This window comes from Leptopilina boulardi, unplaced genomic scaffold (assembly GCF_019393585.1).
Source record: "Leptopilina boulardi isolate dan_hultmark-lab unplaced genomic scaffold, ZJU_Lbou_2.1 LbouV2_150, whole genome shotgun sequence".
Lineage (NCBI taxonomy): Eukaryota > Metazoa > Arthropoda > Insecta > Hymenoptera > Figitidae > Leptopilina > Leptopilina boulardi.
This window is the reverse complement of record NW_026137697.1, coordinates 1,274,857-1,301,218: the sequence shown is the minus strand read 5'-3', so window position 1 is coordinate 1,301,218 and position 26,362 is coordinate 1,274,857. Positions and strand designations below refer to the sequence as shown.

The 26,362-nt window shown below is 25.0% G+C and overlaps 3 protein-coding genes across 10 annotated transcripts in view; 1 reads left to right on the top strand and 2 right to left on the bottom strand.

The window, feature by feature from the left end:
* LOC127291661 (chitin deacetylase 1) overlaps positions 1-1,359 on the bottom strand; it is a 4,971-nt gene extending 3,612 nt beyond the window's left edge. Inside the window, exon 1 of one of the 2 annotated variants that reach the window (XM_051320863.1) lies at positions 1,214-1,359. In XM_051320863.1, coding sequence (XP_051176820.1) covers positions 1,214-1,259 — 46 coding nt within the window. In that variant the 5' untranslated portion in view covers positions 1,260-1,359. Of the gene's footprint in view, positions 1-185; positions 323-1,213 lie in introns of those variants that run through there. The other variant, XM_051320864.1, reaches the window with a different exon arrangement.
* LOC127291660 (metabotropic glutamate receptor 1-like) overlaps positions 1-21,518 on the top strand; it is a 23,167-nt gene extending 1,649 nt beyond the window's left edge. The window contains exons 1-18 of one of the 4 annotated variants that reach the window (XM_051320860.1): positions 1,588-1,726; positions 8,956-9,114; positions 10,292-10,803; positions 10,886-11,046; positions 11,195-11,299; positions 11,452-11,605; positions 13,119-13,365; positions 13,951-14,222; positions 17,211-17,380; positions 17,495-17,571; positions 17,856-18,009; positions 18,372-18,507; positions 18,592-18,794; positions 18,980-19,165; positions 19,312-19,626; positions 19,777-20,011; positions 20,413-20,770; positions 20,881-21,518. In XM_051320860.1, the coding sequence (XP_051176817.1) occupies positions 10,566-10,803; positions 10,886-11,046; positions 11,195-11,299; positions 11,452-11,605; positions 13,119-13,365; positions 13,951-14,222; positions 17,211-17,380; positions 17,495-17,571; positions 17,856-18,009; positions 18,372-18,507; positions 18,592-18,794; positions 18,980-19,165; positions 19,312-19,626; positions 19,777-20,011; positions 20,413-20,770; positions 20,881-21,127 (3,258 nt within the window). In that variant the 5' untranslated portion in view covers positions 1,588-1,726; positions 8,956-9,114; positions 10,292-10,565 and the 3' untranslated portion in view covers positions 21,128-21,518. Of the gene's footprint in view, positions 1-1,587; positions 1,727-1,992; positions 2,141-8,955; positions 9,115-10,285; positions 10,804-10,885; positions 11,047-11,194; positions 11,300-11,451; positions 11,606-13,118; positions 13,366-13,950; positions 14,223-17,210; positions 17,381-17,494; positions 17,572-17,855; positions 18,010-18,371; positions 18,508-18,591; positions 18,795-18,979; positions 19,166-19,311; positions 19,627-19,776; positions 20,012-20,412; positions 20,771-20,880 lie in introns of those variants that run through there. The other 3 variants (XM_051320859.1, XM_051320861.1, XM_051320862.1) reach the window with 3 other exon arrangements.
* LOC127291663 (putative neutral sphingomyelinase) lies at positions 19,265-26,362 on the bottom strand. Of its 4 annotated transcripts, none has more exons than XR_007844639.1 (8): positions 26,158-26,362; positions 25,711-25,884; positions 25,454-25,637; positions 24,925-25,251; positions 24,727-24,832; positions 24,313-24,655; positions 22,890-24,205; positions 19,265-19,525 (listed from the first exon to the last, which is right to left on the bottom strand). XR_007844639.1 is itself a non-coding variant. In XM_051320867.1 (7 exons), the coding sequence occupies exons 1-7, from the start codon at positions 26,202-26,204 to the stop codon at positions 19,480-19,482; spliced, it is 1,227 nt and encodes a 408-aa protein (XP_051176824.1). In that variant the 5' UTR covers positions 26,205-26,362; the 3' UTR covers positions 19,265-19,479. The 4 variants fall into 4 exon arrangements, 2 of the variants coding, with proteins under 2 accessions (XP_051176824.1, XP_051176823.1); XR_007844640.1 differs by lacking the exon at positions 19,265-19,525 and adding an exon at positions 22,143-22,422; XM_051320867.1 differs by lacking the exon at positions 22,890-24,205.

The following is a 26,362-nucleotide window of genomic DNA, read 5'->3' as shown; positions in this document are numbered from 1 at the left end:
AACTATATTTGAAGTTTATTATAAATTTATATCAGATTAATTTTAGTTTTTAAAATTGAGAAAAAATGTTTTTATGATTAAATTTTAATTATAATTAAAATATTTTTAATTCATTCTAATTAGTCTATTTTTTATTTTCAGTTAAAAATTAGGTTTCAATTTAAAAAAATTTTTAATTGACTCACACTTTCTCGAATGTATGTGAATATCGGGGATTAGTTAATGATGGTGTTGATAATTTACAGTAGAACATGAAGAAAATAAATGCAAGTGTTTTTAAAGAGCGTTGCATACAATCAATTGACTTAGACGTTTCTCTTCGCGTGAACAAAAAGGAAGTGAAATTTCCGGTCATTTTAAAGGTAGAATTATATTCTCTTTTATTTTATTGCTTAAAATTTAAACTAGATTTACATTAGAGAAAAAAAAGATATATTGAAATTAATATAAAAATTTCATTTCTCAAGGAAAAACATATATTATGCATGATACGTTTAAATTCATCATAAAACTTTCTACGTCCGAGGCATTGACCTCTAACTTGCCGAGAGTAGGCCAAGATAATAGAATATTTTTTTGAATTTTCAAATATTCAAAGTATTTTCAATGAAACGTTATAATGAAAAATTTAATGGCATTTTTTTTTTATTGCATTTATTTTTTTGCAAACTTTTTTTTATTTATTTTATTTAATTAATATTAAAGTTTATTTATTAATCTAATTTAATAATTTACTAATTATTTTTTTTTTAAATTTTAAATCACCTTTAAAAATATATTAATAATTTTTGAATTTTAATAATTTTTCGCTATTTTGTTTCTCAAAAATTAATCTCTTCTCACATTTATGAATCTTTAATTGACAATTAATCGCCTCGAGTTGAGAGTATGTTTAAAAATTAAATACCATTGAAAGGTTATAAGAAAAACTTGAATGATTTGTTTAAAAGTTTAAATTCCGACATTTGAATTCTTCGTTAATATTTTTGTTTAACAATTATTTTATCATCAATAATAAATTTTAGTGTTAATTTCAAAATTAAATTCAGTTATTTGAAAAATTTTTAACAACTATCAATATTTAATTTTGATTATTTGAAGGAAATTTATTTAAACAAAAAAAAAGGAGATTATTAAAATAATTATTACACTTTTAGTATATCTAGGAAATTTGTGTTAAAATAGAAATGAAGTTTTCGATTATTCAACTCACCGGAAAAAAGAAATAAAGTTATTGGAAATGACACAAAATTTAACATTGTTACTTGTTCTGTTTTTAGATTTAAAAAAAAAAAATAAATCAAGGATCAGCGAATAGAAAAAGATGATGTTCGACACTAATATTTTTCACAGAGTAAGAAAAGAGAATTTTTTTTTTTTCAAATTTTAACCGTGAGATTTTTTTAAAAATATTTTTATTGTAATTTAACTAGTTTCATTGTGGAGACAGTACTAAATTGAAGATGATACTGAATCCGATGAGAAATTGTAAATTTACCGCACGGAGTAATGTAAGAAGACTGAATGACGATACGGGGAAAGCGAAAGCAAAAGCGTACCACTTTTTGGTCTCACATGATCCATGAAAGGATCCATGGTCTCACATATATACAATTCACTTGGGGGAGGAGAGATACTTTCTTGCTTAACAGCGCTACTTACAGTTGGATCTGGAAATAATAATTTGAAAATATTTTGCATTTTCTCGTGAGAGAGAAGACAAAATGTGAGTTTTTTCAATTTTTTGTTTTTATTTTTCTTTTAGTTACATTATTTTTATTTTCTTTTATTATTGTTGTTTTTTTTTCTCTTTTGTTAATTTCCCTTTTTTATGCTTTTAATTTTTTATTTATTTTAATATTTTTTGATTATTTTATTTATTCAAAAAACTATTATCACAATTTAATTGCGTATAAGAGAGGGAGTTTTGAAGCGCATGTGCTCCAAAAGCGCGTGGCGCGGAATTTTACTTATCCACAAACGTCTCTAACAACCCCGAGGCTTCAGACGATTCTGTTACGCGACACCCATCGAACTGTTCACAAATCGAAATCGCGACGTGAATTAATTTATCAGTTTTGTGTTTTACACAATGATCAATAGAATAATGAAATCTGTGATCTGCTTCGTCAATAAATAGGTGATTAAAAAAAAAAATTTTCCCCCAAAAATTCACAAAATTTTACTAGTCTTATGATTTTTAAAAATTTATTTTATTATTACCTTTTTGGTAAATTTTATATAAATCCCTTAATTCACGCCCTTAAAATTTTTATTCTATTCTAATTTTTTTATTTTCAATTTGATAAATATTTCATTTTAGAATTTCATGAACTATTCTATTTTGAAATGATGTATAAACTTTATTTGAGTGTTTTGTGAGAAATTGATTTTTTATTCGCTTTAAAAGTTTTCCAGTTTTCATAAACATATAGAATATATAAAAGATGAATATCTTCGGTTTTATATATATTAAAGAAAGAGAGAGAGAGAGAGAGAGAGAGAGAGAGAGAGAGAGAGAGAGAGAGAGAGAGAGAGAGAGAGAGAGAGAGAGAGAGAGAGAGAGAGAGAGAGAGAGAGAGAGAGAGAGAGAGAGAGAGAGAGAGAGAGAGAGAAGGTCGGTGAGGAAAATGGTTTCAAGAATTTTTGTATCTTTTTTTTTTTTTTACTTTTATTACTCACGAGTACACTTGAAAAAGTTCAAAGACTTTAAGAGTTTTCGTCGTAAGAACAAAGCGATTTTTTTTTTAACCCCTTTATATAAGTTTATTCTCTTTGAGGATCAGTCGATCAATGATGACTTAAAGAAACTTTGCTTTCATCTGTACCGCAACTTGTGTTTTCTTTAATAAATATCAGCAAATTTAATATATTAAATACTAAAATTCAATTCAAATAATATGTCGAATTGCAAAATATCTGAATAAAAATTATATCATTAAATTAATTATAAATTATAAAATTTATATTTAAATCATTAAATTATTAAATTGATTAATTTTTATCGTTTGATAAAAATTTATTTTATATAATTAATTCTTTGAGTACTAAAGGAAAAATAATGAAAATTATCCCTTTTTTAAGAACAATTCAAAGTCTTTTTTTTTTTTTGAAACTTTTGAAAAATTTTTTTTTATAAATTGTGGAAGAATTCACGAATGTTGCGCAACACTGAAATTTATTTGAGTTTATAAATATAGTAATGTGGAAATTATAAATTAGAGATAGGGAAGTATTCACTTCACTGAATTTGCTGAAGTGTTGGCGATGCTAGTATAAACTATTTTCAATAATAGATGCCTTTGAAGAATATTTCCCAATGATCATTTTTCAAGTCAATCATCAAAATTAACAACTGTCTTTTTAAATTTTTGAAATAAATTATGATACATTTTATCAGTAATATTTAATCTTGGCAAAGTTATCTTTTAAATATATATATATTAGTAAGAATAATAATAGTAAAATTAACAATAATAGTATAAAAAAAAAAATGGTTACAAGGAATAAAATTTTTTGAAAATAAAGCATTGATAAATTGCAGGTATGATTTTTTTTTGTTGCGATAATAAAATACTCAAGTAATTTTCTTTTTATATTCTTTGTTTTTTATTTATATTTTATTTTACATTTTATTCACATTAAATATTACTTATTTTTTATAATTATTTATTTAGTTTTTTTTTACGAATATTAAAAGATTCAGTCTATTTATAGAATTTGATTCGATTTAAAAAAGAAACACAAGGTAAAAATGAATTGCGTTTTATTTTTTATGCAAGTTCGTTTAAAAATAGTAATTTTTTGTTTGCTTGTTAAGATTTGTCATTTTGAAATAAGTAAAATTAATGAGAGAGATTTAAAAGTTTAATCTTTGTAATATAATTCGAAATTTCTTTTTTTTTTTTTTTTTTTTCTTTTTTTCTTTGTTTTACTGCAATAAACTATAAGATGCACTGCCCACTTTTATTCGTTTCTGTAAGTCTACACAATAAATTAAAAAGCTTACCTAGAGTTATGTGCGCGCAACATTTATGTAGTCGCGTACGTTTTTCTGATTCAAAATAATTCCACTCTATATTTTTCATAAAGAAGAGAGATTCCTTACGAAATAACTTCGAGTTATGTATACAAATAAATTTTCATAAAAATTGTAATTTTTTTTTTTATTTAACAATATCAGATTTTTTTTTGTTAGATTATTCTCGTAAAAAAAATTGTTTTGAAACAAGTGTGAATTAATTAAACTAAAAAAAAAAGAAATTAATTTATTAATTGTAATATCAGAAAATTTCTTTAGAGACATTTCTCAGACGTTTAAATTTCCTTTTATGTCAAGCGTACGACGACAATCGATCCATCAACGATCTAGGTTGTGACCTAACAAAATATCTGGCCTAAACTTAAGGAAAGCCGCAAAAAAAGAAAGAAAGAAAAATAAAAACATCGAGTAAACTTCAATGAACGTCATACTAAATTTTTTTTTCTATTTTCCACTAGATTATAAACAGACAAGATATTTAAACAAACTTTCATCTTTCGATATATCAAAAACTAATATATTCGCATGAATTTATTATTTTTTTTTTATTTGTATATTTTCTATTTAATTTATAATTTTTTTTAAAATTCAATTTTTTATTTTCAATGTTCTTTTTTCTTTCTTTCTTTTTTTTATGTTATATGAAATTTCGCATTTTCTGAAATTTTTTTTTTTTTTTTTTTTTTTTTTTTTAAATTGTAAATTTCCATTTCCTGAAATTGACATATAAAATTTTATATACTCAAGACTTGTTCAAAGAGGGAGAAATAATAGAAATTTGAATTTCCTTAGATATCTTCTTGGCACTTATATTATGAGAAAATGGTTTTGAAACTATATGGTGTGTTAATGAATAATAACTGAGATTTCTTTATTAAAAATGAAACTATATGAGTTGAATTTAAAAATTAAATTTCGTTTCTCCAAAGAGCGCAATTTCAAAAGCTTATACAATTTGTTATGCATATTCACCTGCGGAATATCTTGAATATTACTTTTAACACATGCTTGCACCTCTCTTTTGTAAACATTGTCAGCAGCTTTTGATGCTTGGCAAGAGAGAGTTCAAAACCGCGCGCTTAAATATGAATCTAATAGAGAACAAGTTATACTTGCATGATACATGTCAGCTACACATATTCAATAAATTTTCTAATATTATATAAAGCAAACTTTCGATGGCAATCAAAAATTTCTTTAAAATTGAGAAAAAAGAAAATTCATCTTTTTATTTCAAGTATTAAAAACTTTTTTTTTTTTTAATCATTTTTTGGTTAAGATAATTTTTTAATTTACAAAATATTTTCAGTGTCCAATTTTTATACAATATATAATTAGATACTAGATAATAATAATATAAAGGGAGTGGTTCATTCATTAAATTATGAGAGGGACACATTTTTTTCTCTCTCTCTCTTAATTAATTGGCATTTTAAATTTATTAATAAATTTTATATTCTCATTATGTTATTAAATATGAAAAAATTATCAACAAACTCGTATCTTTATTATATATGAACGTAAACTTTTTGTAATTTTCAAAAAAAGCACGACTTTATCAAAACGAGTACCTAGCATTTTTTTTGTTCTTATCAAGAAATTGTAAAATTGGTTTACATTTAGATAAGAAAATTATAATCTCGTCATTGTATAGCGGTTGAAGACTGAAAAATTTTTCTTTAAGCTTTCTTTAATGTTTTTTAAAAAATTGTTTTTAAATTAAATAATTATAAATAAAATTTATTTTCTTCCTATACATACATTAAATTAAAATGTTAATAATTCTTATTAATTATTAATTATATTCTGAAAACAATTTTTAAATTAGTATTTTTAAAATTATCCTTTTAATTTCAGGAATTTTTAATTAAATTTGAAATATTTAAACTATGAATTTATAAAAATGAAAAAAAAAAAGAATTCATTTGGGTTTTTTTTTATATATGTATATATAATTATTGTAGTTGGAACAGAAATCCCGACTTTTTAGCTTTGTGGTTAAAACACAAGTTTCGTTGGTTCTGGCAAGTTTTCTCTAGAGAGAGTATTTCGTACTAGAATCCCAAAAAGTTGACAAATGGCGTTGAACTCGTTTGTGCACTTTACAAATGTTTTATGGTCTTTTCTATTGCTCCAATATATAAATAATAAATTATTGTAAATATAACCGAAAAATAATACAACTTTTCTTTTTAAATATATATTTATTTGAAAAATATTTATTTAAAAATAAATAATAAAAAAAAGTAATTTTTTTTATTTTCTTTTTTTTTTATTAACAATTGTAATTATTGATTTATTCTATTCATTATTACTTCACTGTTACTTCACTGACAAGTAGTACAAGGCAGATCGAGTCAGACAAGAGACGCTTGTTGAATATTCAGGCCATTTTACTTTTCGTTTGTGTTCACTATAATATCTTATTTCCTCTTTTAGGATGTGATTGATTAGATCCCTTTCAGAAGAAAAAAAAAATTTCTAAACTTTTATCAATGGACCAATTTTTAAAAAAGATTATATTTTTTCGATAAATAATTAAAAAAGAAAATGTAATAATCTAAATTTATTTCTTCTTACAGGAAAAAAAAAAAAATTTTGGAATTGAAAGGAATTAGGAAAAATTTGAATTCGTAAAAAAAAATTGTTTTTTAGTATCAGTATTCTTTGATTTATTCAATGAAAATGATTTATTCAATTTTCTCACATCGACCATAATATATATTCTATATAAGAGATAAGGAGGGTTGAAGGTCCGAAGTATGTAATCCGTAAAGGAAGTAAGATTACAAGTACACCTTTGTATATATCCCATCATGAAGTGGTGCACCATAATCCTCCTTCTGAAACCAGATGTTTCAATCTGCCTGACAAGTAATTAACTTGGACGGTTTGACGCGAAACGACGATAAAGCTATATGACTATATATATATTCGTGAATAAGAAAATCGTGTAACACTATCGTCTTTTCCTTTTTCCGGTGAATATAAATAGAGAATTGGATGCATTGCAACGAATTGTCAAGACAGGCGTGTAATTCGCTGACTTTTAACTAGATTTCTCAATCTTTTTGTCTATTTATAAATTCAATTTATAAATATAAAATTTATATTATTTTTTGGCAAATAATAATTAAATTAATTTACATATTTTTCTTTTATAAAAGAATTGGAAAAATTATCGAAATTTTTATTAATTTTTTTTTTAATTCAATAATTTAAAAAATTCACAATAATATAGAAAATTACCATTAGTGAAAATTTGAAATTAAAACATATTCTAAAAATCATAAAATGTTTTTGTTTAAATTTTTTTTTTTTTCACAAAATATTCGTGAAACAAAGGGAATGAAAATGCAACAGGAAATAGGACAATGGTCAGTAGTAGTTGAAAATTTTGTGTGTTCAAATTGAAACATGGTTTATTTCGACTTTACGTGTGTGAAACCTAAAGAATTTGTAAATTTTTAAAAAGTTGAAACTCCCTTTATATAGTGAAATATTTCCTAGGAAGTTGGTTTTATTTAAAAATATTTTCTTTATTCACATTGAAAAACAGGAAATTGTTTTCGTTAAAGGAAAATTGTTTTCTTGTTAAATAAAATATTCTCATATACTATTTATGTTATCAATTATTTCGTTGGAGGAAAATTTAAAAAAAAAAAAAAAAATATTTCTTTTTAATCATTTAAATAATGTAATGATTTCTTTTAGGAAAATTTGCTTTGGATGGAGTATTTTCAAGATTATATATATCAATTTAATTTCTTTTTGGAGAGAACGTAATAACGAACAGTGGATTTTTTTTTTCATCAATTCGTGTAACTACCTGTGTGGCGAATGGCATGGAAATGGATGAGATCTTCTGGTTAATTAAGCTTAAGACCTCAATTTCCAGGATATTTTTGTGAAAAAGGTCATGGAGATGGTTAATCGGTATTCGATAGTGATGAAGGGCGTTTTTTTTTTTTTTTTTCCTTCTATTTTTCCTAGTTCTGATCATTTTCTACATACGTAAAAAGTGATTTTCCTATCTAGCATATATTTATGTATGTAAAAATCTGAAAATTTATATAAGTCTGCTTGTATTTTATTCGTCTATCGCTTTCACTTCAGTGGACTATGCGGAGGCATTTTCTATGCAAAAGTCTATAAACCATTAGCATTCAATCGAACATTTCACCACAAATCCCTACGGTTTTCACTCGCTCCATTTCATTTTTTTTTTTCCCTCGATTCCGCGGAAATTCACGCCTGATAACTTTGCCCTATGCGTATCACGTATGCTTTTCCGATATAGACAAAACGAGAAAAAAAAAGGGATAAAGCTTTCGACATGGAAATACCCTTTTTTTTTAATACTATTAATTTCTTCAAAATTACATTTGTAATTGTTCCTTTTTTTCGAATGTTTAAACTTTAAATGTTTGGAAGGGAGGGGGACGTTGATTGTAGTTCAAACGATCATTAAAATTAATGAGAGCTCTTCCGAGAGTATGAAAACGGTCCAGCAGGGACTGTTGCCTCAATAATATAATTTCTGAGAAACGAACACGTCTCTATACCTCTACTATAGTATTCTCCCACATACGGGTTCACTTTAGGTCACTTTGGACCACATCTGTGTATACTTTCTTTAATTTAGAATAAAAAATATAAGAAAAATTTTAATTTTAATATAAAAATTATTAAAATATAAATTTAGTTATTAAATTCATTATTGGAGGAATTTATTTCTTGATCATATCAAGAATAATAAATTTAGAATTTTTTTTTCCTTTTTTTTGTGAAATCCACTAGAAATGTTAAGTTGCTGGCAATATATATATATTTCGTGAACCCTTCCTCACAAATTGTATGAATCCTTTTTTTTCCATGTGTCTACATTAATTTTCTTTTTTTTTTCTGTACAGGAATATGAATGAGAATTGGAGGAATAAAAAAGGAAGATACAGTACCACGTGTATAGTTCTATTCATTTGTAAGGTTTTCATCAGAACACTTGAAAAATGTTAATTACCGCGCCTCTCATTAATTAACCTTCCACCTGTTTGTTTTTGATGCTTTATGAGGTAGGTAACACTTCCACAAAACTTTTAATAAGACTCTCTTTTCATTTTTATAGGCCACCACTCATTATTATATTTATCTCTCTCATTTTTTTTTTCTTTTTATACATTAAAATTTTATTATCATCAATTTAGTTTTTTTTTTTTTTTTTTTTTCATATAAAAAATTATTTTATTTTTGTTGAAAATCGTATTTTTAAACTTATGAAACGTGTACAGTATATATAACAATAAAAGACAGTTAGCATTGAATAAGAGATACTTGAAAAATTTATAACAATTTTGAGAAATGTTGGAAAACTTTTTACTGACTCGTTTATTATGAACCAGGCAAGTTTTCAAACTGCAGTTACCTTTTGTAAGGATAGGGTCGATAAAATTTAATTACTCATGGGTTTTCGTTTATCTAGTCCCAGACAGAAGCGTCAAACGTTCACTTCCCTTCAAGTATTGCAAAACTATACGAGAGAATTTATTCATTTCTCTTTTTCTCTCACTCACTTGAATTGAAATTAAGGCATCAGTCGCATGTGAAAAATTAATTTTTTTTCTTTTCTCTCGAGCTTTTATTTCTTTTATTTTTAACTTTTGAGAAATACAATTATTATCGATTATACACACTAACTTTGCGTCATTAAACTTGAAACTATTGTCTCTTAAAATAGAATACTTTATATAGAGAGTAATTTTAAGAATTTTTTTTTTAATTTAATTTAATTTTCATTACTTTTTTTTTTTTTGAAATATAAGAAATATTTTTGCTCCTCTGGTATAGAGAGAACAATTTTCTTTTGTGACAAAGAAAATTCCTTTAAATAACAGAAATTCTAATATTGATATATTATTACGCGGTCAAAGAAAAGAAGAAGCATCGTTGAAAGAGAAAGAGAGGAAATATTTTTTGACTTTTAAAACAAATTCCTTGCTTCAAAGGACATTGCATTCAAAATTTTTTGTTTTTGAAAATTAAATTTTAATTATATTTTCATTGGAATGAAAAAATTTACCAATAATTAATAAAATAATTTTTTTTTTTTTCATTAATTTGAAAATGTTATTTATCATAATTAAAATTTATGTTTTTTTGAATGTATTATTTGAAATTGTTCGCTAATATCGTATCTTTTAAACTACTTGGCAAGTCTTATCCAGAAATCGGAAACTTTAATATAAGTTACAGGCGCACGCTCTTTGGAATTGTTGAAGAGGAGTCTCTCTCTCTCTTTCTCCCGAGAGAATCGTTCTCAACTGATTTGAACAAGTTGAGAAAGTCTATACTACTGCTATTATAATGAAAGGAAAATCAAAAAATTTTAAATCACAGCAATGCTGGGAAATTCAACGAGAATTTCAAAAGACTTAAATTTTTTGGGAGAAAAATTATTGAAAAAAAAATTTTTAATATAATGAATAACAGATGACATAAGAGAAATTTTGATTTGTCATAAAACGAAATGCTTTTACTTGATCTAATTATTTGCCTAATGTGCAACAACATGATCAATGGTGAATTTTCCGCAAGAGTCAAAGGCGATTTTATACTTGGCGCTTTATTCAGTGTTCATGAAACACCAAGAGGTAGTAAAGGAACATTAGTATGTGGGCCAATTAGAGAAACTTATGGTATACAACGAGTTGAAACTGCTTTAATAACTCTTGATAAAATCAACAATGATGATTCAATTTTAAACGGTATGTATATTTAATTTACATTTAAAAAAAACAATTTTTTTTTTTTAATTAAATAATACAAATTAAAATTATATTTTTTTAGGTGTTCAGTTAGGCTTGGAAGTACGAGATTCTTGTTGGTCATCTCCTGTTGCATTACAACAAAGCATTGAACTTGTGCGTGATGCAATATCGCCAATTTCTTCAAAAAATCAAATATTCACGAATGATGAATCAACAATATGTAAAATTGACACCAATCAGGTGAAGATATTTAATTTTCATATTAAAAATTGCAATATTAATTATTTAATAATTAAATTAATATTGAGAAAAATTTTTATTAATTAGAATTAAATCAAGATAAAAAAAAAATTCTCTTTAATTATGTATATAATGTTTTATTTTTCAGACGGAGACGAACTTTAAAGCTCCAATGATTGGAGTTGTTGGACCTGGTTCGAGTTCCGTTACACTTCAAGTACAAAATCTCCTTCAATTATTTTCCATTCCACAGGTAAATAATTTTTTTTTTTTTATGATTTTATTTTAAAATGAATATTAAATACTCTCGATTTGTATACGTATAATGGAGAAACTTTTTAATTTATATTGTTGATTTCAAAGTTTAAATTCAATTCATGGATTCTTTTTTTTTTCATTTCTTAGATAGGCTATTCGGCTACATCTCGAGATCTCAGTATCAAGAGTAGATACTCGACTTTTTTTCGTGTTGTTCCATCCGATCAGTACCAGGCACAACTTCTCATGGATATCTTGCGCTACTTCAATTGGACCTATGTATCGATTGTCCATACGGAAGGTAATTTTTTCTCACAATAGACTTCTTTTTCTCTCTCTCTCTCTCTCTCTTTCTTTTTTTGTGATAAAATACTTTTCCTGATATTAACTTCTCTAGCATTGTGCATTTTAAAGTTGACGAAATATCAATTTTTTTTTTTATTAAATTACAATAACTTATTATAATTAATAATATTAAAAATTGAATGATAGATTAAAATTTTTGAAAAATGTTTTTTTTTTTTATTAAATTACAATAACTTATTATAATTAATAATATTAAAAATTGAATGATGGATTAAAATTTTTGAAAAATGTTTTTTTTTTTTTAAATATTGATCACATTTTAATTTGAAAATTATTATAAATGAATGTATTTTATTAATATGATTTTAAATATAATATTACGAAAGTTGACGAAATAATTAGCTAAATGAAATGTTAGTCAATCGATATCACGGCTCTCTAAATATGCTTGTTGAGGGGAAAGTGGATAAATTTAGCTGGAGTAATTCCATTAGCTCTTGTGACCGAAACAAAACCCTGCAATCTCGACGACAATTGATCTGGTAATTGTACGAGAGTAACAAATCTAATTCCTCCAACAATGAATTAGACGCAAGAGTGCGCGAACATTTAATGATCATTAAAATTTATTTTACTTATTTATTAAAAAAAAATTTATTTTAAATTAAAAAAAAAAATGGTAAAATTATTATTTTAAATTTCTCAATTTCTCTTTCATTTAATTTTTAATAAATAATTTTCTTTATTTAAATTTACAAAAAATTATAAATAATTAGTCTTTAAATAACGCATTTAAGTATAGCACAAGTTTTTTGAAATACATTGACACTTATAAATTCGATCTTAAATAATCGGACATTGCTTGTTAATTGAAATACCAAAGGGAAATAATAAATTTTCGCCTCCCTCCCTCCCCCTCTTAGATTGAGTTTCTCAACAACTGTGAAAATCTATGAAGCTCTACGAAGTTGGCGGGTAAATAAGAACTGATAAAATCATCGCGCGGTTCGCTTAATCGTATTTTCTTCAGGAAACGGATGTTGCGGTAAAGCGAAAGCTTTTACAGGATATAAGTCGGATAATTTTGCATCTAGTCGATAAAATATAAAAGGCAACATCTATTGTTCTGAGAGATTCGTTTTTTCTGCAATATATATATTAATAAAAAAATTCCTAAATCATATTTAAGGATAAAATTTTTAAAACTCCTATAAAATCCTTTTTTATATTTAAATATTATAGGAATATTATTAAAAGCTAAAATAAAAAATTCTTTAGATCAAAAATACTTTATTTTTCATTTTTTTTCCAATTATTCTCCAAATTTCAAAAAATTTAAATTGACAATTTAATCGTATTTTTAATTAATCAAATTTTAATTTCCGTTTAAACGACTTTTTTTAAACAAAATTTTCATTTTATCGAATTTTTCCCTTTTCGACAAAAATTTTAGCTATTAGTAAAAAAAAAAAAATTTGTATTTAACTTTTATGTTTTTGTTTTTAAAGAAAATTATGGTCAAAGTGGAATTCAGGCATTTCGTGAATTAGCAGAGAAGAGTGGAGTTTGCGTAGCACGTGAGGATTCAGCGTTGTCAACCGCTGAGGATTCAGTTTTTGATGGAGTCCTTCGAAATCTTAATCAAGACAGCAATGCGAATATTGTGGTTTGCTTTTGTGAAGGAATGACTATGAATGGACTCTTGAAAGCTTCGAAACGTTTGAATATGACAGGACGCTTCATGTACATTGGAAGGTATTACGAATTATTATCATCGCATAAGAATATATTTCCTCTTTTTTTAATACTACAAAAAAAAGTCATCAATTTTTTTCTTGCAATTATTTTCGTTGCATTAAATTCATTTTTTATTTGAAAAAAAAAAAATAAGATACACGAGAGAAAATGAGAAATTGATTTGAGAGGAAAGAATGAAACTGATATTGGAGGCAAGTTTTCTGTGTTCTCTCACATAGGAAATTGGGAACTATGGATGAATTGAGCCTCAAGTCGCGGAAAGGGAGTCAACGAGAGTCACCTTTCTACTCGGTGTGCTACTTACCAAGCTTCCGTTCTGTAACTAATTTCCGTTCGTTCTTAACTTTAGTATCTTCTCGTCGACTCTCGACCTTCTTCAAAAAAAAAAAAGAAAAGGAAAAAAAGAGGGTCATTCCAAAAATAATTTCGAACCAGCTAGTTTCGAAAAAAATAAAATGTTTAAAAAAAAATTTTCTTTTATTGTAAAAAACAATTTTATTTAAAATATTTTAGTTTCAAATTTGTTTTTTATGTTTCTGATTTTCAAATCAAATTTTAATTTTTTGCAAATTTTTTTAAAAGTGACGGATGGGCAGATCGTGATGAGGTGGTAAAGGACGTGGAAGAGGAAGCTCAGGGCAGTATTTCCATTCGAATTCACTCGCCATACAATCGCGAGTTCGACGACCACTATTTCTCCCTGAGTCCATTTAACAACACTCGTAATCCTTGGTTCGCTGAGTTCTGGCAGCATAAGTTCAATTGTGAACTTCTGAATTTCACCACTGATGATAAGAGCTGGACCACCGTCACCACAGAATTTCCTTTGAATAAGATGAAGAAACCTTGTACAGGTAAAATTAATAATATAACAAACTAGAGAGACAAAAAAAAGGGTTTCATTAATTTTTTTTTTTTTTAATTAAAAACTAAATAATAGTAAAATTAAATTATAAATTTTCCAAATGAAAAACAAAATTGATTAAAGTAAATAATTTATAATATTTTAGAAAAAAAATCTTTTGTTGTAAAAAAAAATACTGTGTCAAGTACAATTTACCATCACCATAAATAAAATCCGTGAAAATCAAGGGTTGCCAAGTAAAATTTATAGCTAGTGAGTTCTTATTAAATAAGTATAAAGACGCGAGAAAGAAAATTTAAAATACTTAATGTCATTATTATCAAATAATGAAATTTTACAGCGAACATAAATTTAAAATTCTATTTTATTATATATGGAAAAAATACCAACAAAATTAATAAAATATTAATTATCAAATAAACATTTATTAATAAAATTAAATAACTAGAATTGGAGAAATTTCTTTTTTTTTGGTTTTATTATTTAAATGATTTAATTTTTATTTTCTTTCTAAAATTAATTTTTTGTTTTCTCTAATGGTATATATAATTAATATAGTCGCCTATAAAGTGAAAAGGAATAGTATATTATGTGGCAAGCACGTAAAGTAGTACTTTTTAGGTGAGGATGTAATTTTCAGTACGAGCTGTCGTTAGTGCGACGTAGGTGAGACGAAGGCGAGCTGTAGGTGAGATGAAGACGAGCCGAAGGCGAGTCGAGTCGAGCCGAAAGCGAGCCGAGTCGAACCGAAGTCGCACAGACAGCGAGTATTGAAATCATCCGAACCTAAAAATTACTACGTGCGAGCCACATACGCTATTTTTTTCGCCATTGTTATGAAAAAGTGAAACAATTTTAAAGAAAAAAAATAATAAAAATTGATAAATAAAATAAAAGCAAAAAAAAAAATTATGCAAAAATTAACAACTGCCTAAAAAAGACTTTATAGGGCAGTTTACTGCCTAAAAAAGACTTTATACGGCAGTTTGCTGCCTAAAAAAGTCTTTTTTAGGCAGTTGGCCCAAACTGCCTTAAAAAGTGCTACTTTATCTGCCCAAAACAGGCACAAAAAAGACACTTTTTCATGTCAATGGCGAAAAAAATAATTTCCAATATAGTATATAGATGTGTGTTAAGGATTCATTACAGAGAAAGCTCAAAAGCGATCAATCAATCCTTGTATAACCTTTGTATCAGTTCTACTTGATGAGTATAAATGCGGGGGATAGACATCTTTGATTGAAACCTCCCCACTCTCCCTTCCTCCCCTATTTGGTAATTGTTAATTAGACATTTTGAGTATCCCGAACAATAAGCTTTCAATTATGCATGATTAAACATTTGCCAGTATAATAGTCGTATTTAATGAAAAACCACGTGTAATAATCAGTTTAATATGAGCGCATATAATTAAATTACAAAACGAATTAAATTTCTTTTTTTTTTTCATAATTAAATTTCAAATTTACAGCTAAAAAAAAAAATTGAAATGAAAAATTTTAATTGAAAAAAGTTTTATATATTATTTTAAATAAATCAAATTTTTTTTCGTAGATTATTATGCGAGAAATAAATTAAATACATTTTAAAAGTTAAGAGTTCTTAAAACTTTTTTCTGTGGATTTTCGACAGACAATAAAACTATTTCTTTAATATAATATTAAAACTGGATAAGTAAGTTTGAGTTCTATTTCTGTAAACCTTTTTTTACAAACTAAAAGTAAATTAAAAATAATAATTTAATAATAATTTATTTTAGTAATAATTTTTTGTTGAAATTAAAAGAGTTTTTTTATATTAATTTTTTGTATTGTGAAAATATATCAGATTACACCTTTTGTCTGATATCATAATATAGTGACAAGTTGGATATATATTGCGTGTATATTGGAAAATGTAAACTGAGATATCCTGATTAAAATACACACGTTTGTCACTCGTCTCATCTCATTTCCATTTTCCTCCTATACATTCTCCAAGTTAACAAGAAAGACATACACAGGATATATACTCCAATATATCTATTGCTAACATAGAAACTGAATTAAACCGCATGTTTCAATGCGAAATAAAGTGAGAGTAATTGCAAACACGTTTTTGTCTTTTTAAGAAAAAAAAAAAAAAAAAATTTTTTTTCATAGTTCCTGTTAGATAATATAACTCATCTCTTATATGAAAATGATTGTCACACAGTTTCTTTGGTGGTTCATTGAATATGTACATACATGAATATGACTTGAACAAAACCGTTAATATATATATATATATTTTTTCTCCCAATGCGCATTCAAAACTCTCTCTCTCTTTTTTTCTTTTTGTTAATATTTAATCTCATTTTTTTTTATATATCTTTTGCAATTTTTTTCATATATTCATTAATTTTTTATTAGGCTCATAAATCCTCTTTTTAAGTATTTATTTTATTTTTTCTTCTTTCAAAAAATTATGACTTGTGTGTATGTGTATAAAATGGGTGACGTATTTTATAAATTCAAAAGGTAGGAATTTGGGGGGTTTTTTTTTTAGATGAAAAAAAAAACAAAAAGTGAAAAGAAAAATATTTAAAGTTGAGACGATTTTTTTTTTGTGGAGGGAAAACCTTTAGAAAATATTTAGACCCTCAGGCTGTCGTCTATATTTTTGCTCAATTTCAGCCAAGTTTCACGATGAATAACTTGTATCACGAAAAATGGTCTTCTTTATCAGATTTTTACTCTCGAAAATTTACTTACATTCTAAAAGAGACTTTAATTAAAAAAAAAATTACAATTCTTTGTAATTATCGCAACGTTTAAATTATTTTCATATCAAGATAAATTTTTTGTATTTTTTTTTCAGTAATATTTCTATGAACCATTTGAGTAGAAAATAAAATTAATTATAAATTATAAATTTAATGAATAAATTATAAATATTAAATAATATACTAAGTACTTTTTAGAAATTTTGATTGTAAATTTCAATATTATTGTTTTAGGAAATGAAAAATTATACGAACGATATCGACAAGATCCAAAAATGAGTTTTGTTATTAAATCATTTTGGACAATGGCTTATGGTCTTGATAATATGTTGAAAGACGTTTGTGGTTTCAAATATAATGAAACTTGTCGAGAAATGTTCCCCTTTAATGGAACTCTCTTCATGGTATATATTCAATAGAAATTATTGTAAAATTAGATAATTTTGTCATTTTTTTTTTTTTTTAAAGAAAATATATTATTTTAATGAAAATAATTTTGCTTTTTTTTATTTATTTAGAAACACTTATTGAATGTTTCCTTCACTTGGGATGATGATGTCGTCGAATTCGATAGTAAAGGGGATCCTCCGGGCAGGTCGGTGCGTATGTCTATTACACGAAAGTTTCAATTAAAATGATTAAAAAAAAAAAATTTAATTTTGATATCCATTAATAGTTTGTTATTTTCATATTTATTTCAAATTTTTCAATTTTCAAAAGAATTTTCAATTTAAAAAATTAATTTATTATTATTATTTAAATATTAATTGATTATTCTCATATAATTGACAAAAATATATAAAAAGTGTATTAAAAAAAAAAAAAAAAAAAAAATTACAAAATTGTAAATATTTTTTGAATTGTGTTATTTTTTTTCAGATATGACATTTTAAATTATCAATTATTATCAAATGGATCGTATGCCTATGTGCAAATTGGAGATTGGAACGATGGGACACTTACTTGGATTGGTGAACTTCAAAAAATCGTAACAAGTGTCTGTTCACCGGAATGTCTTCCAGGATTTCATAAAGTAATAAAATATTAATCTATAGAATGAAAGAAATCTGAAAATTAAAAATACCTTTTTTTCTATAAAGATTCAATTAATTTTACTATATTTATTGGGATATGTACCCAATATTTATATATATATATATCCTCTTGAAGCACTAGAATATGTATAGTATAGATACCACTCGGATCCTATTCATACGATTTGCTGTCAATTCCATCTTCAATTTCGACCCAGTTGTCCTAATTCAGTGAATATTTCATTATTCGTATAATTAGAGAATAAATAGAAACGAATTTTGCTTTTTTAAAAATTAAAATTAGTATTCGAAGTATTTCAATAATGAATTAATATCAAGATATAAATTTACAATTTTACAGGAATATAAAACAGGTGGTCAGGAGAAAAAATGTTGTTGGGCCTGTGTACTTTGTAAAGAAAATGCCTATACAATTGAAGATCAATCGGAATGTCGTCCTTGTCCAAAAGGATATTTGCCAAATGAAAATAAAACTGGTGAGTGAAAAATAAAAAAAAATTTATAACGTTAATATATGTCATCTAGTAAAAAAAAAAAATTGATTCTTTTTATTACCTCAGGTTGCCTGAAAATACCGGAGGAATATATTTCATGGGGTGATGCCGAAGCTGTGGTGGCAATGACATCGAGTGCCGTTGGTTTGATGGCAACTTTTGTTACTTGTCACATATTTATTCGACATAATAATACTCCAATAGTGAAAGCCAGCACTCGTGAATTATCATATCTCATCTTGGCTGGAATGAGTCTCGCTCATATTGCTGTAAGTTTCAATTTAATATATATATGTATATAGGTACCACTTGATAATTATATAAATATGAATGCTTTCATGTGTGAACACTTCAAACGAGATGATAAAATTGTCGCTCTCTTTTATTTATTTTATTTGAATATTTTTTTCATGTAATTTTATTTGTATTTTTTTTTTTTTAACTTCTTTTACAGGTTTTTCCAATTTTAGCAAAACCTGCACTTATATCGTGTACACTAAGTAGACTGATGCCTGGAATTAGTTTTGCAATGATATACGCTAGTTTATTTACTAAAACTAATAGAATAGCGAGAATATTAGCAGGATCAAAGAAACGTTTTCCTAAACGAAAAATGCTTTTCATGTCTGCCACGGCTCAAGTAAGATTTTTGTATATTAAACATATTTTGCTATAAGCGAAAAATAATTAATTATTTAGCTAATTGAAAAATACAATTTAAATTATATACAGAATAATGTTTCTTTTTTTTATATATATTCATGGGAAATAAAAATCTGATTACAGATAGTAATAACTTGTATTTTAATAATGATCGAAGTTGGAGTGGTATCAATGATGCTCTTCATAGATCCTCCAATGGCACTTTTAGAATTTCCATCAACTCATCGAGCTGTTCTCACCTGTGCAACGACCTACAGAGCTGTTTTATCTCCTTTTGCCTTTGACGCACTACTACTTGGTCTTTGCACTCTTTATGCTGTAAAAACTCGTAATGTTCCTGAAAATTTTAATGAGGCAAAATTCATTGGCTTTGCAATGTATACCACTTGCGTTATTTGGGTGGCTTTTGTACCAATTTATTTTGGCAGTCAATCGAAGGTAATTTTTTTTTTATGAGGAATTTTAATTCCCTTAAAAACTACAATTGAAAAAATTATTAAATATTAACATTACATAATTCAATTTAAATTATTTATGTATTGATGGTTAAAATTAGAGAAACTAATTAGGATAAATTGTTGATTCAAGGTGATAACAATGTGTATGTGCGTCACCTTAAGTGCATCAGTGACCTTGATATTCCTGTTTCTGCCGAAATTATATATTATCGTGTTAAGACCGGAACGCAATAATCGTGCGTTATTCACGACTAGTAAATCAATCAGATGTCACATAGGAGCTCGAGTTGCTGCCGCTATAGCTGAGCCACCAGCAAAGCAAGCAATTTATCGACTTTCTGATTCTGATGATTTAAGATTTCAAGGTAAGAAATCATATTTACAAATATAAATCAATTTTAATTCGATATTTTTATAAAAAAAAATTTAGTATACAATATTAATATACGAATATATAATATTTAAAAAATATTTAAGGATCTTTTCTTTCTTCTCTGAAAATAATAAAAAATTGAATGATAAATCTTAAATCTTTCATTATTTTCACGAAGCATCTTGTAAATGACTATGAAGAAAGCCATTAAAATTACGAGGACATTTTAACAATCCAATTAAAGGAATTTTACGACTTAGTTTATAAGTGTATTTTCATCGTAATATATTTTATAGGAAGAATCAAAATATTTTTAATGTCAAGAAAATTTAATTTCTTATACGCACACTTGAAAAATGAAAATAATTAATTTAGATTTCTTTTTTTTTTTAGGTTCAAATCACAGAAATAGTGTGCAAAAACGAACATTATCTGTTCAAACAAGTAAAGAACTTCTTATGGGAATATGCAATTCTTATCAAGATTGTCCATTAATATCGCGAAATGAAATTTGCAAATGTAATCAAAGGATAAGTAAATCAAGTGAAAATTTGTATGACACAAAATTTGAAGAATCAATCGATAAAATTCATTATCGAACAAATAGAAATTTAAGTCTTGTTGTTGATAATACAATCAATGAAAATTTAGATCGTAACGAACGATTAGAACAAATTAGTCGATCACATTTAAGTCTTTCCGAGTGGAATGAATTGAATGCTCAATCGCTTCTCGATCGTCTACACAAGGGGTAAAGTAATTTTTTTTAATTATTATTATTCTAAAAAATTAATTACATAATTTGTCTCGTATTCTATTTTATAGTTTTAAATTTAATAACTAGTTGTTTTTTTTATTCAGACCCGCATCCCCACTGGATAATTGCGATTACACAAACGCCCAATCAAACTGCCATGAAGAACTACCATTGATATATAATTCAATAATAAAAAGAATAGAAAATGAAAATAAAATGGAATTAAAAGCAAGAATTCGAGAGGAAAGTGATCATCTATCAAGCAATGGGGATCCTGTTATTAATATTACAATTACTCTTGGTTCTGGACTTCCTAGTCCTCCAAGTATTCCTCAGGATGGTCAAGTATGATCTTAAATTAAATTTTTTTTTCTTTTGACATTCATTTAATGATTGTCAATTTTAATTTATTATTATTCTACACGTATGAGATGTGATAGTTCCTATATGCTTCCTCTATAAAATCTAAAATTCTGTTTTACATTATCAAATGGGTAAAAAAAATTATTTCTTTTTCTTAATTTAATTATAAGAAAATAAGAGAAAATTTTCAACAAATTTATTTAAAAATAAAATACAAGTTAAATTTTTATATTTTAGTATTAATAATTTACAATGATAAATATTTAAAAAAAAAAAACCAGTGAACTGATTCAAATTAAAGGAAAAAAAAACACTGACCAATATATAAAACATATTAAAAAGTTTTTTTTAATGACACGAGAATTTTTTTAAAGACTTTTTAAATAAGATATTTTACAAAATTTTTCTACAATTCTCGTATAAAATCTTTAAGTTCTTCTCTATATTATATAAATATTAACATTAAAAATTGACTGTAAAATGTAAGATAATAATGCCAAATATGTAGAATTATAATTATTATTTCGCTATTAAAATAGGGAAAATTGAAATAAATAATTATTTATTATTCTATAGAAAATAATAAGAAAAATCAATGTATAGTTTTATGCCAAAAAATGAGGCTGAAGTGATTCTAAAATTATTTATTATATTATTAATTTATATATATATATATAGTAAAATTTAAGTGTGTGCACAAACTTAATAATTAAAGTTAAGACTATTTAATAACAAAAAAGGTTTTTATAAAATTTAATTTCTATTTTAACTCAATAAATTGATTTTTTAAATTAAAAATTTTATCTAATTTAAAAATGAAGATTTACAAACCTTTTTTTTCTAATTTAAAAGAATTTTAATTACAATATTATTTTCCTTTGCAATATTAATAACGCCTTAAAAAAAAGAATTATCCATTTACTAATAATTTAATTAATTTTCTAAATGAAAAAAAAATCAAAATATATATTCATTATGTTCTACATTAAATTAAAAGGCAAAATATGCATTGTTATAAATTTATTATATAAAAAAGACTATAAACTAGTATTTAAGAAATACAGAATTGTTTTTTCGAATGACTTAAAAAATGATGAACATATGTTTTCTTGTACTGTGAACAATGGAACTACTTTTAGATTATGGTAGATAAAAACTATTACTATCTACTTATATAGAAAAAATACATTCGACAAAACTAAATTTCTTTGCGTTTAATCATTTTCACGATATTCCTTCACTGAAAAAAAAGTCTGGTTAAAATAACCAGAATTCTGGTTAATCTAACCAGAATAAAAAGTTATATATACCCTTACTACTTTTTCTGGTTAAAAGTACTAGAAAATTTGGTTAAAAAATTCTGGTTAATTTTACCAGAATTTCAAGTTAATCTTACTAGAATTTTTCTAGTTAAAAATTTTTGGTAAAAAAATTTCTGGTTGATCTTACCATAAATTCTAGTTAATCAGAGAATTAATTAAATTTATTATTATTATATTATATTATAAAATATTATAAAATATGAATTAAAAAAATTTGTATTATGTACATATAAATGCAATCAAACAATAACACCTTTACACTGCAATTCTCTTAATAATGTTTATTTAAATATGATTATTCAGAACTAAAATTCTGATAAAACGTGTCGAGCACGTTTTCAACATAACCTTCAAACTATTTTCCACACGAACGGGTTTGCCGTTCGTCAACAATTTTTTCACTTATATTATAAAATTAATTAACCAACCTTTAAACAGATCTTTTAATTCTCCCAAACCCCAATTTTCCAGAGCTTGGTTAACTTTTTCATCCATTCTTGCGATCCGCACGATAAACTATTCGAAAAAGAATAACAGACGCTATGCAGTGTCCGCGAACGCGCGTTTTTAACCAGAATTATTTTAACCAGAATAATTTAACCATACTTATTTAACTAGAACTGTTTAGTCTTTTTAACTATATTTTCTTGTTAAAATAACTAGAAATTTTTTAACCAAACGCATCTAGTAACTTTAACCAGAACTTTTTTTTCAGTGTTCTAAAAATAATAGAAAAATTGTAATACTGTTTATTTACTATTTAAATAGCTTAAATTTTAAACAGTTTTTTATTTAATTAAAAACTACTTAATTGTATCGAATAATATATAAAAAATATTTGATATTTTTGATATAGTTACAATATTTCAAGAGAATGCATTAATCACTTGACAATTGATAATTTTAATATTTTTTTTTTTTTTTAAAGTCTTTTACAGTAACAATAATAATAAACAAAATATTTGCTTTTTGTATTAGGCCTTTTCATTATAATATTTGTTAATTAAACAAAATATTATTCACTAAATTGCAAATATTTTCGATAAAAATGTTTTAAATATTTTAATTTCGTAAATTGGAATTTTAAATTAAATCTTAATTAATTGAACAAAATATCAACTATGAAATATTATTTAACAAAAAATTAATTTCTATAATTTTTGTTTGTAAGAAAACTAATAATAATATTAAATATACAATGAAGATTATTATTTTATATTATTCATATCTATGTATTAGTATTAGCGAGATATTTGGAAGGCATATGCTTCATTTTAAATTTCAGTATTTTATTTCGATAAATTAATAAAATACTGATAAATATATATATATATATATAATAATTTTAAATTACAATATTATTGATAAATGCATCATAAAAAGTCTTTAAAATATAGTTTTAACCTCGATTCTATATTGGAGCATTAAAATGGATTTCTCATAAAATATTTTCTTTACTTGATTATTAGAATTTTAAAAGATTATAAAAAGAAGTTCTAAAAAATTTTGATATAATTAAAAAAATATAATTTTTTTTGATAGACAATATTAATTAAATTTACGATTTCATTTGAAAAAATTAGATAATTTAAATAATCATTCATTATGCCAAAAATACAAAATTTTTCAAATTTCACGGACGGACGATTGAGCATTTGCCAAAAAAAAAGTTTTTGAGAACATCACTTATTCGATCTTCATTGATTCTATTTTTAATTTTTTTATTAAAGTTCTAATTTCGATTCTAGAAAATAAAAAAAATTCAATTTTAATTATTAAAAAGGGTAAAAAAATGAAAATATATAATTTTAAATGAAATATTTTTAAAAAATTATATCAATTATTATTTACTTTCTTTCATAATTGTTGATTAATTGATTGAGATGAATTTCCATTGCCGAATGACCGGCTTTTAGAGCATTTTTCTCAACACTATTCCATATGGAACTCATAAATAAGGAATAGCATAGAACCGCGGTACCAAGAAGTCTTCCTATATTGATACCAATACTCAGTCCAATTGACGTTGATGAATATTCAAGTCCCATTGAATACATCAAAGGAATAGCTAATAGCAAACTGAATATTAAGTACCATATCCTCTGTCGTCGTACGCTCTTCAAGGCTAAACCACAAATGTTAATCGCTTCCTTCAGTGAATCTCTCACGTCAATGTTAGATGTTAAATTCTCTCCTTGAAAGCAGATTAATTATTAATAATATTATATTTTTTATTATTATTACTATTATTATTATTATACTTACCTTTACTTATTTTTAAATGAGCCATAATAGCCTCATGATCGGAATAACTATAATTTTTCTGTGGAACACGTTCTGGGAATGGTAAATAAAAATCTACAACTTGTACCTGCAAAATTTTGAAATTCAAAAAACATTTCTTTTAAGAAAATTGATTAAAAATATATTTATTTTAAAAAAAAAAAAGAAATTTGTAATTACCGTAAATTTATTTGAACCTAGATATAAAATATAATCGATACGTTTTCCATTTGGCATTTTATTAACCAAACTAGAACATGTGTAACTATTCTTGGCACATTCATTGGTTCCAATGAAGGTAGAATTATTTGAGCAGGAATCATGTAAGCCGGCAATACCGCAAATTAAACGATAAGCCAAATCTTGTGGTTCTGTATTGAGATCACCACCAAGTATAACTGCATCCGCACCTCCTTTTGTCATTCTAATAAATTGTGCAGTGTCAAACGCTTGCAAAACTCTATGTGCCGTATACTCGTCATTTTCCCTATCGTATTCGGCATGTAACTGTAAAAAAAATAATAATTAAAATTTAATTAATTTCGCAAAATTACTCAACATTAATAGATAATTGTTTTTTTTGGAAATTTTCTTATTTAAAAATAAAAATTATTTATCTTTATAAAGAATAATAAAATAAATGATAATTTCATTTTGAGAAATAACAATTATTAATGTAGAGAAATTTGCCCTTCACTTTGATAATTACATGAGCAATGTAGACATTAATATCCATATTCTGCACTCTAACTTTACAAAGTCCAACTCCTTTACCGCCAAACCAGTCACCGTGATGAATTTTATGTACGTAACCATTTACGGACCATCTGTGAAACATAACATCTAAAATTGGATAGCGAGAGAAGACGCAAACTCCCGATCCTACAACGCCACTGAAAATTAAATATATTAAAAATATAATTATTTTGCATAATAAGTTTTTTTTTAAAAAATCCAATTTATTACCTATAAAAATAATGTGAATACGGAAGTTGCTCTTGAGTTCTTGATTTAAACATTTTAAAATCAAGAATCGACCAAATTTCTTGTAAACATACAATATCAAATTCATCATTTATTAATTTATCCGCAATAGCATCCATTCGTGCGGTACGATTTTTTGAAACATAAGGAATGCCCCTGGAAAATTATTTATTTATTAATATCTATATAAGAAAATTAAATTAACTAAATAATTCATTTTTGTTAAATATTTAAATTTCAAAAATCGAAAATTCATGAATTATGTGGAACTATCTTGAAAATAATTAAGAAAATTAGTAAAAAGGCATAAACAATTTATTATAATTTTTAAAGAAAAAAAAAAAAAACGATAAAATTAAAGAATTTTATATATCCATATTTAAAATATGGAAAAGATAACCTCTAAAAATAAGATGTATATATACTTACCAACAATTGAGAGATAATACTTTTAATGTTATTTCCTCCTCAGACATTTTGTAAAACTATTTATTGAATTAAATTTGAAAAATAAATATTAAGAAAACTTAAGAGATGATTAAAAAGAAAATAACACCATCACTTGTTCGCTAATAAATACTTTCTGCCAGTCAGTGTGTATTGCATCACATCTATACGCTTCTGACAGCTAATG

Coding starts and splice junctions, on each gene's coding strand:
- LOC127291663 (XM_051320866.1), bottom strand. CDS start 26,204: ATGTCTGAGGAGGAAATAACATTAAAAGTATTATCTCTCAATTGTTG. Junction 25,885..26,157: donor GTATTATCTCTCAATTGTTG/GTAAGTATATAT, acceptor ATAATTTTCCAG/GGGCATTCCTTATGTTTCAA. Junction 24,833..24,924: donor TAGGTTCAAATAAATTTACG/GTAATTACAAAT, acceptor AAAATTTTGCAG/GTACAAGTTGTAGATTTTTA.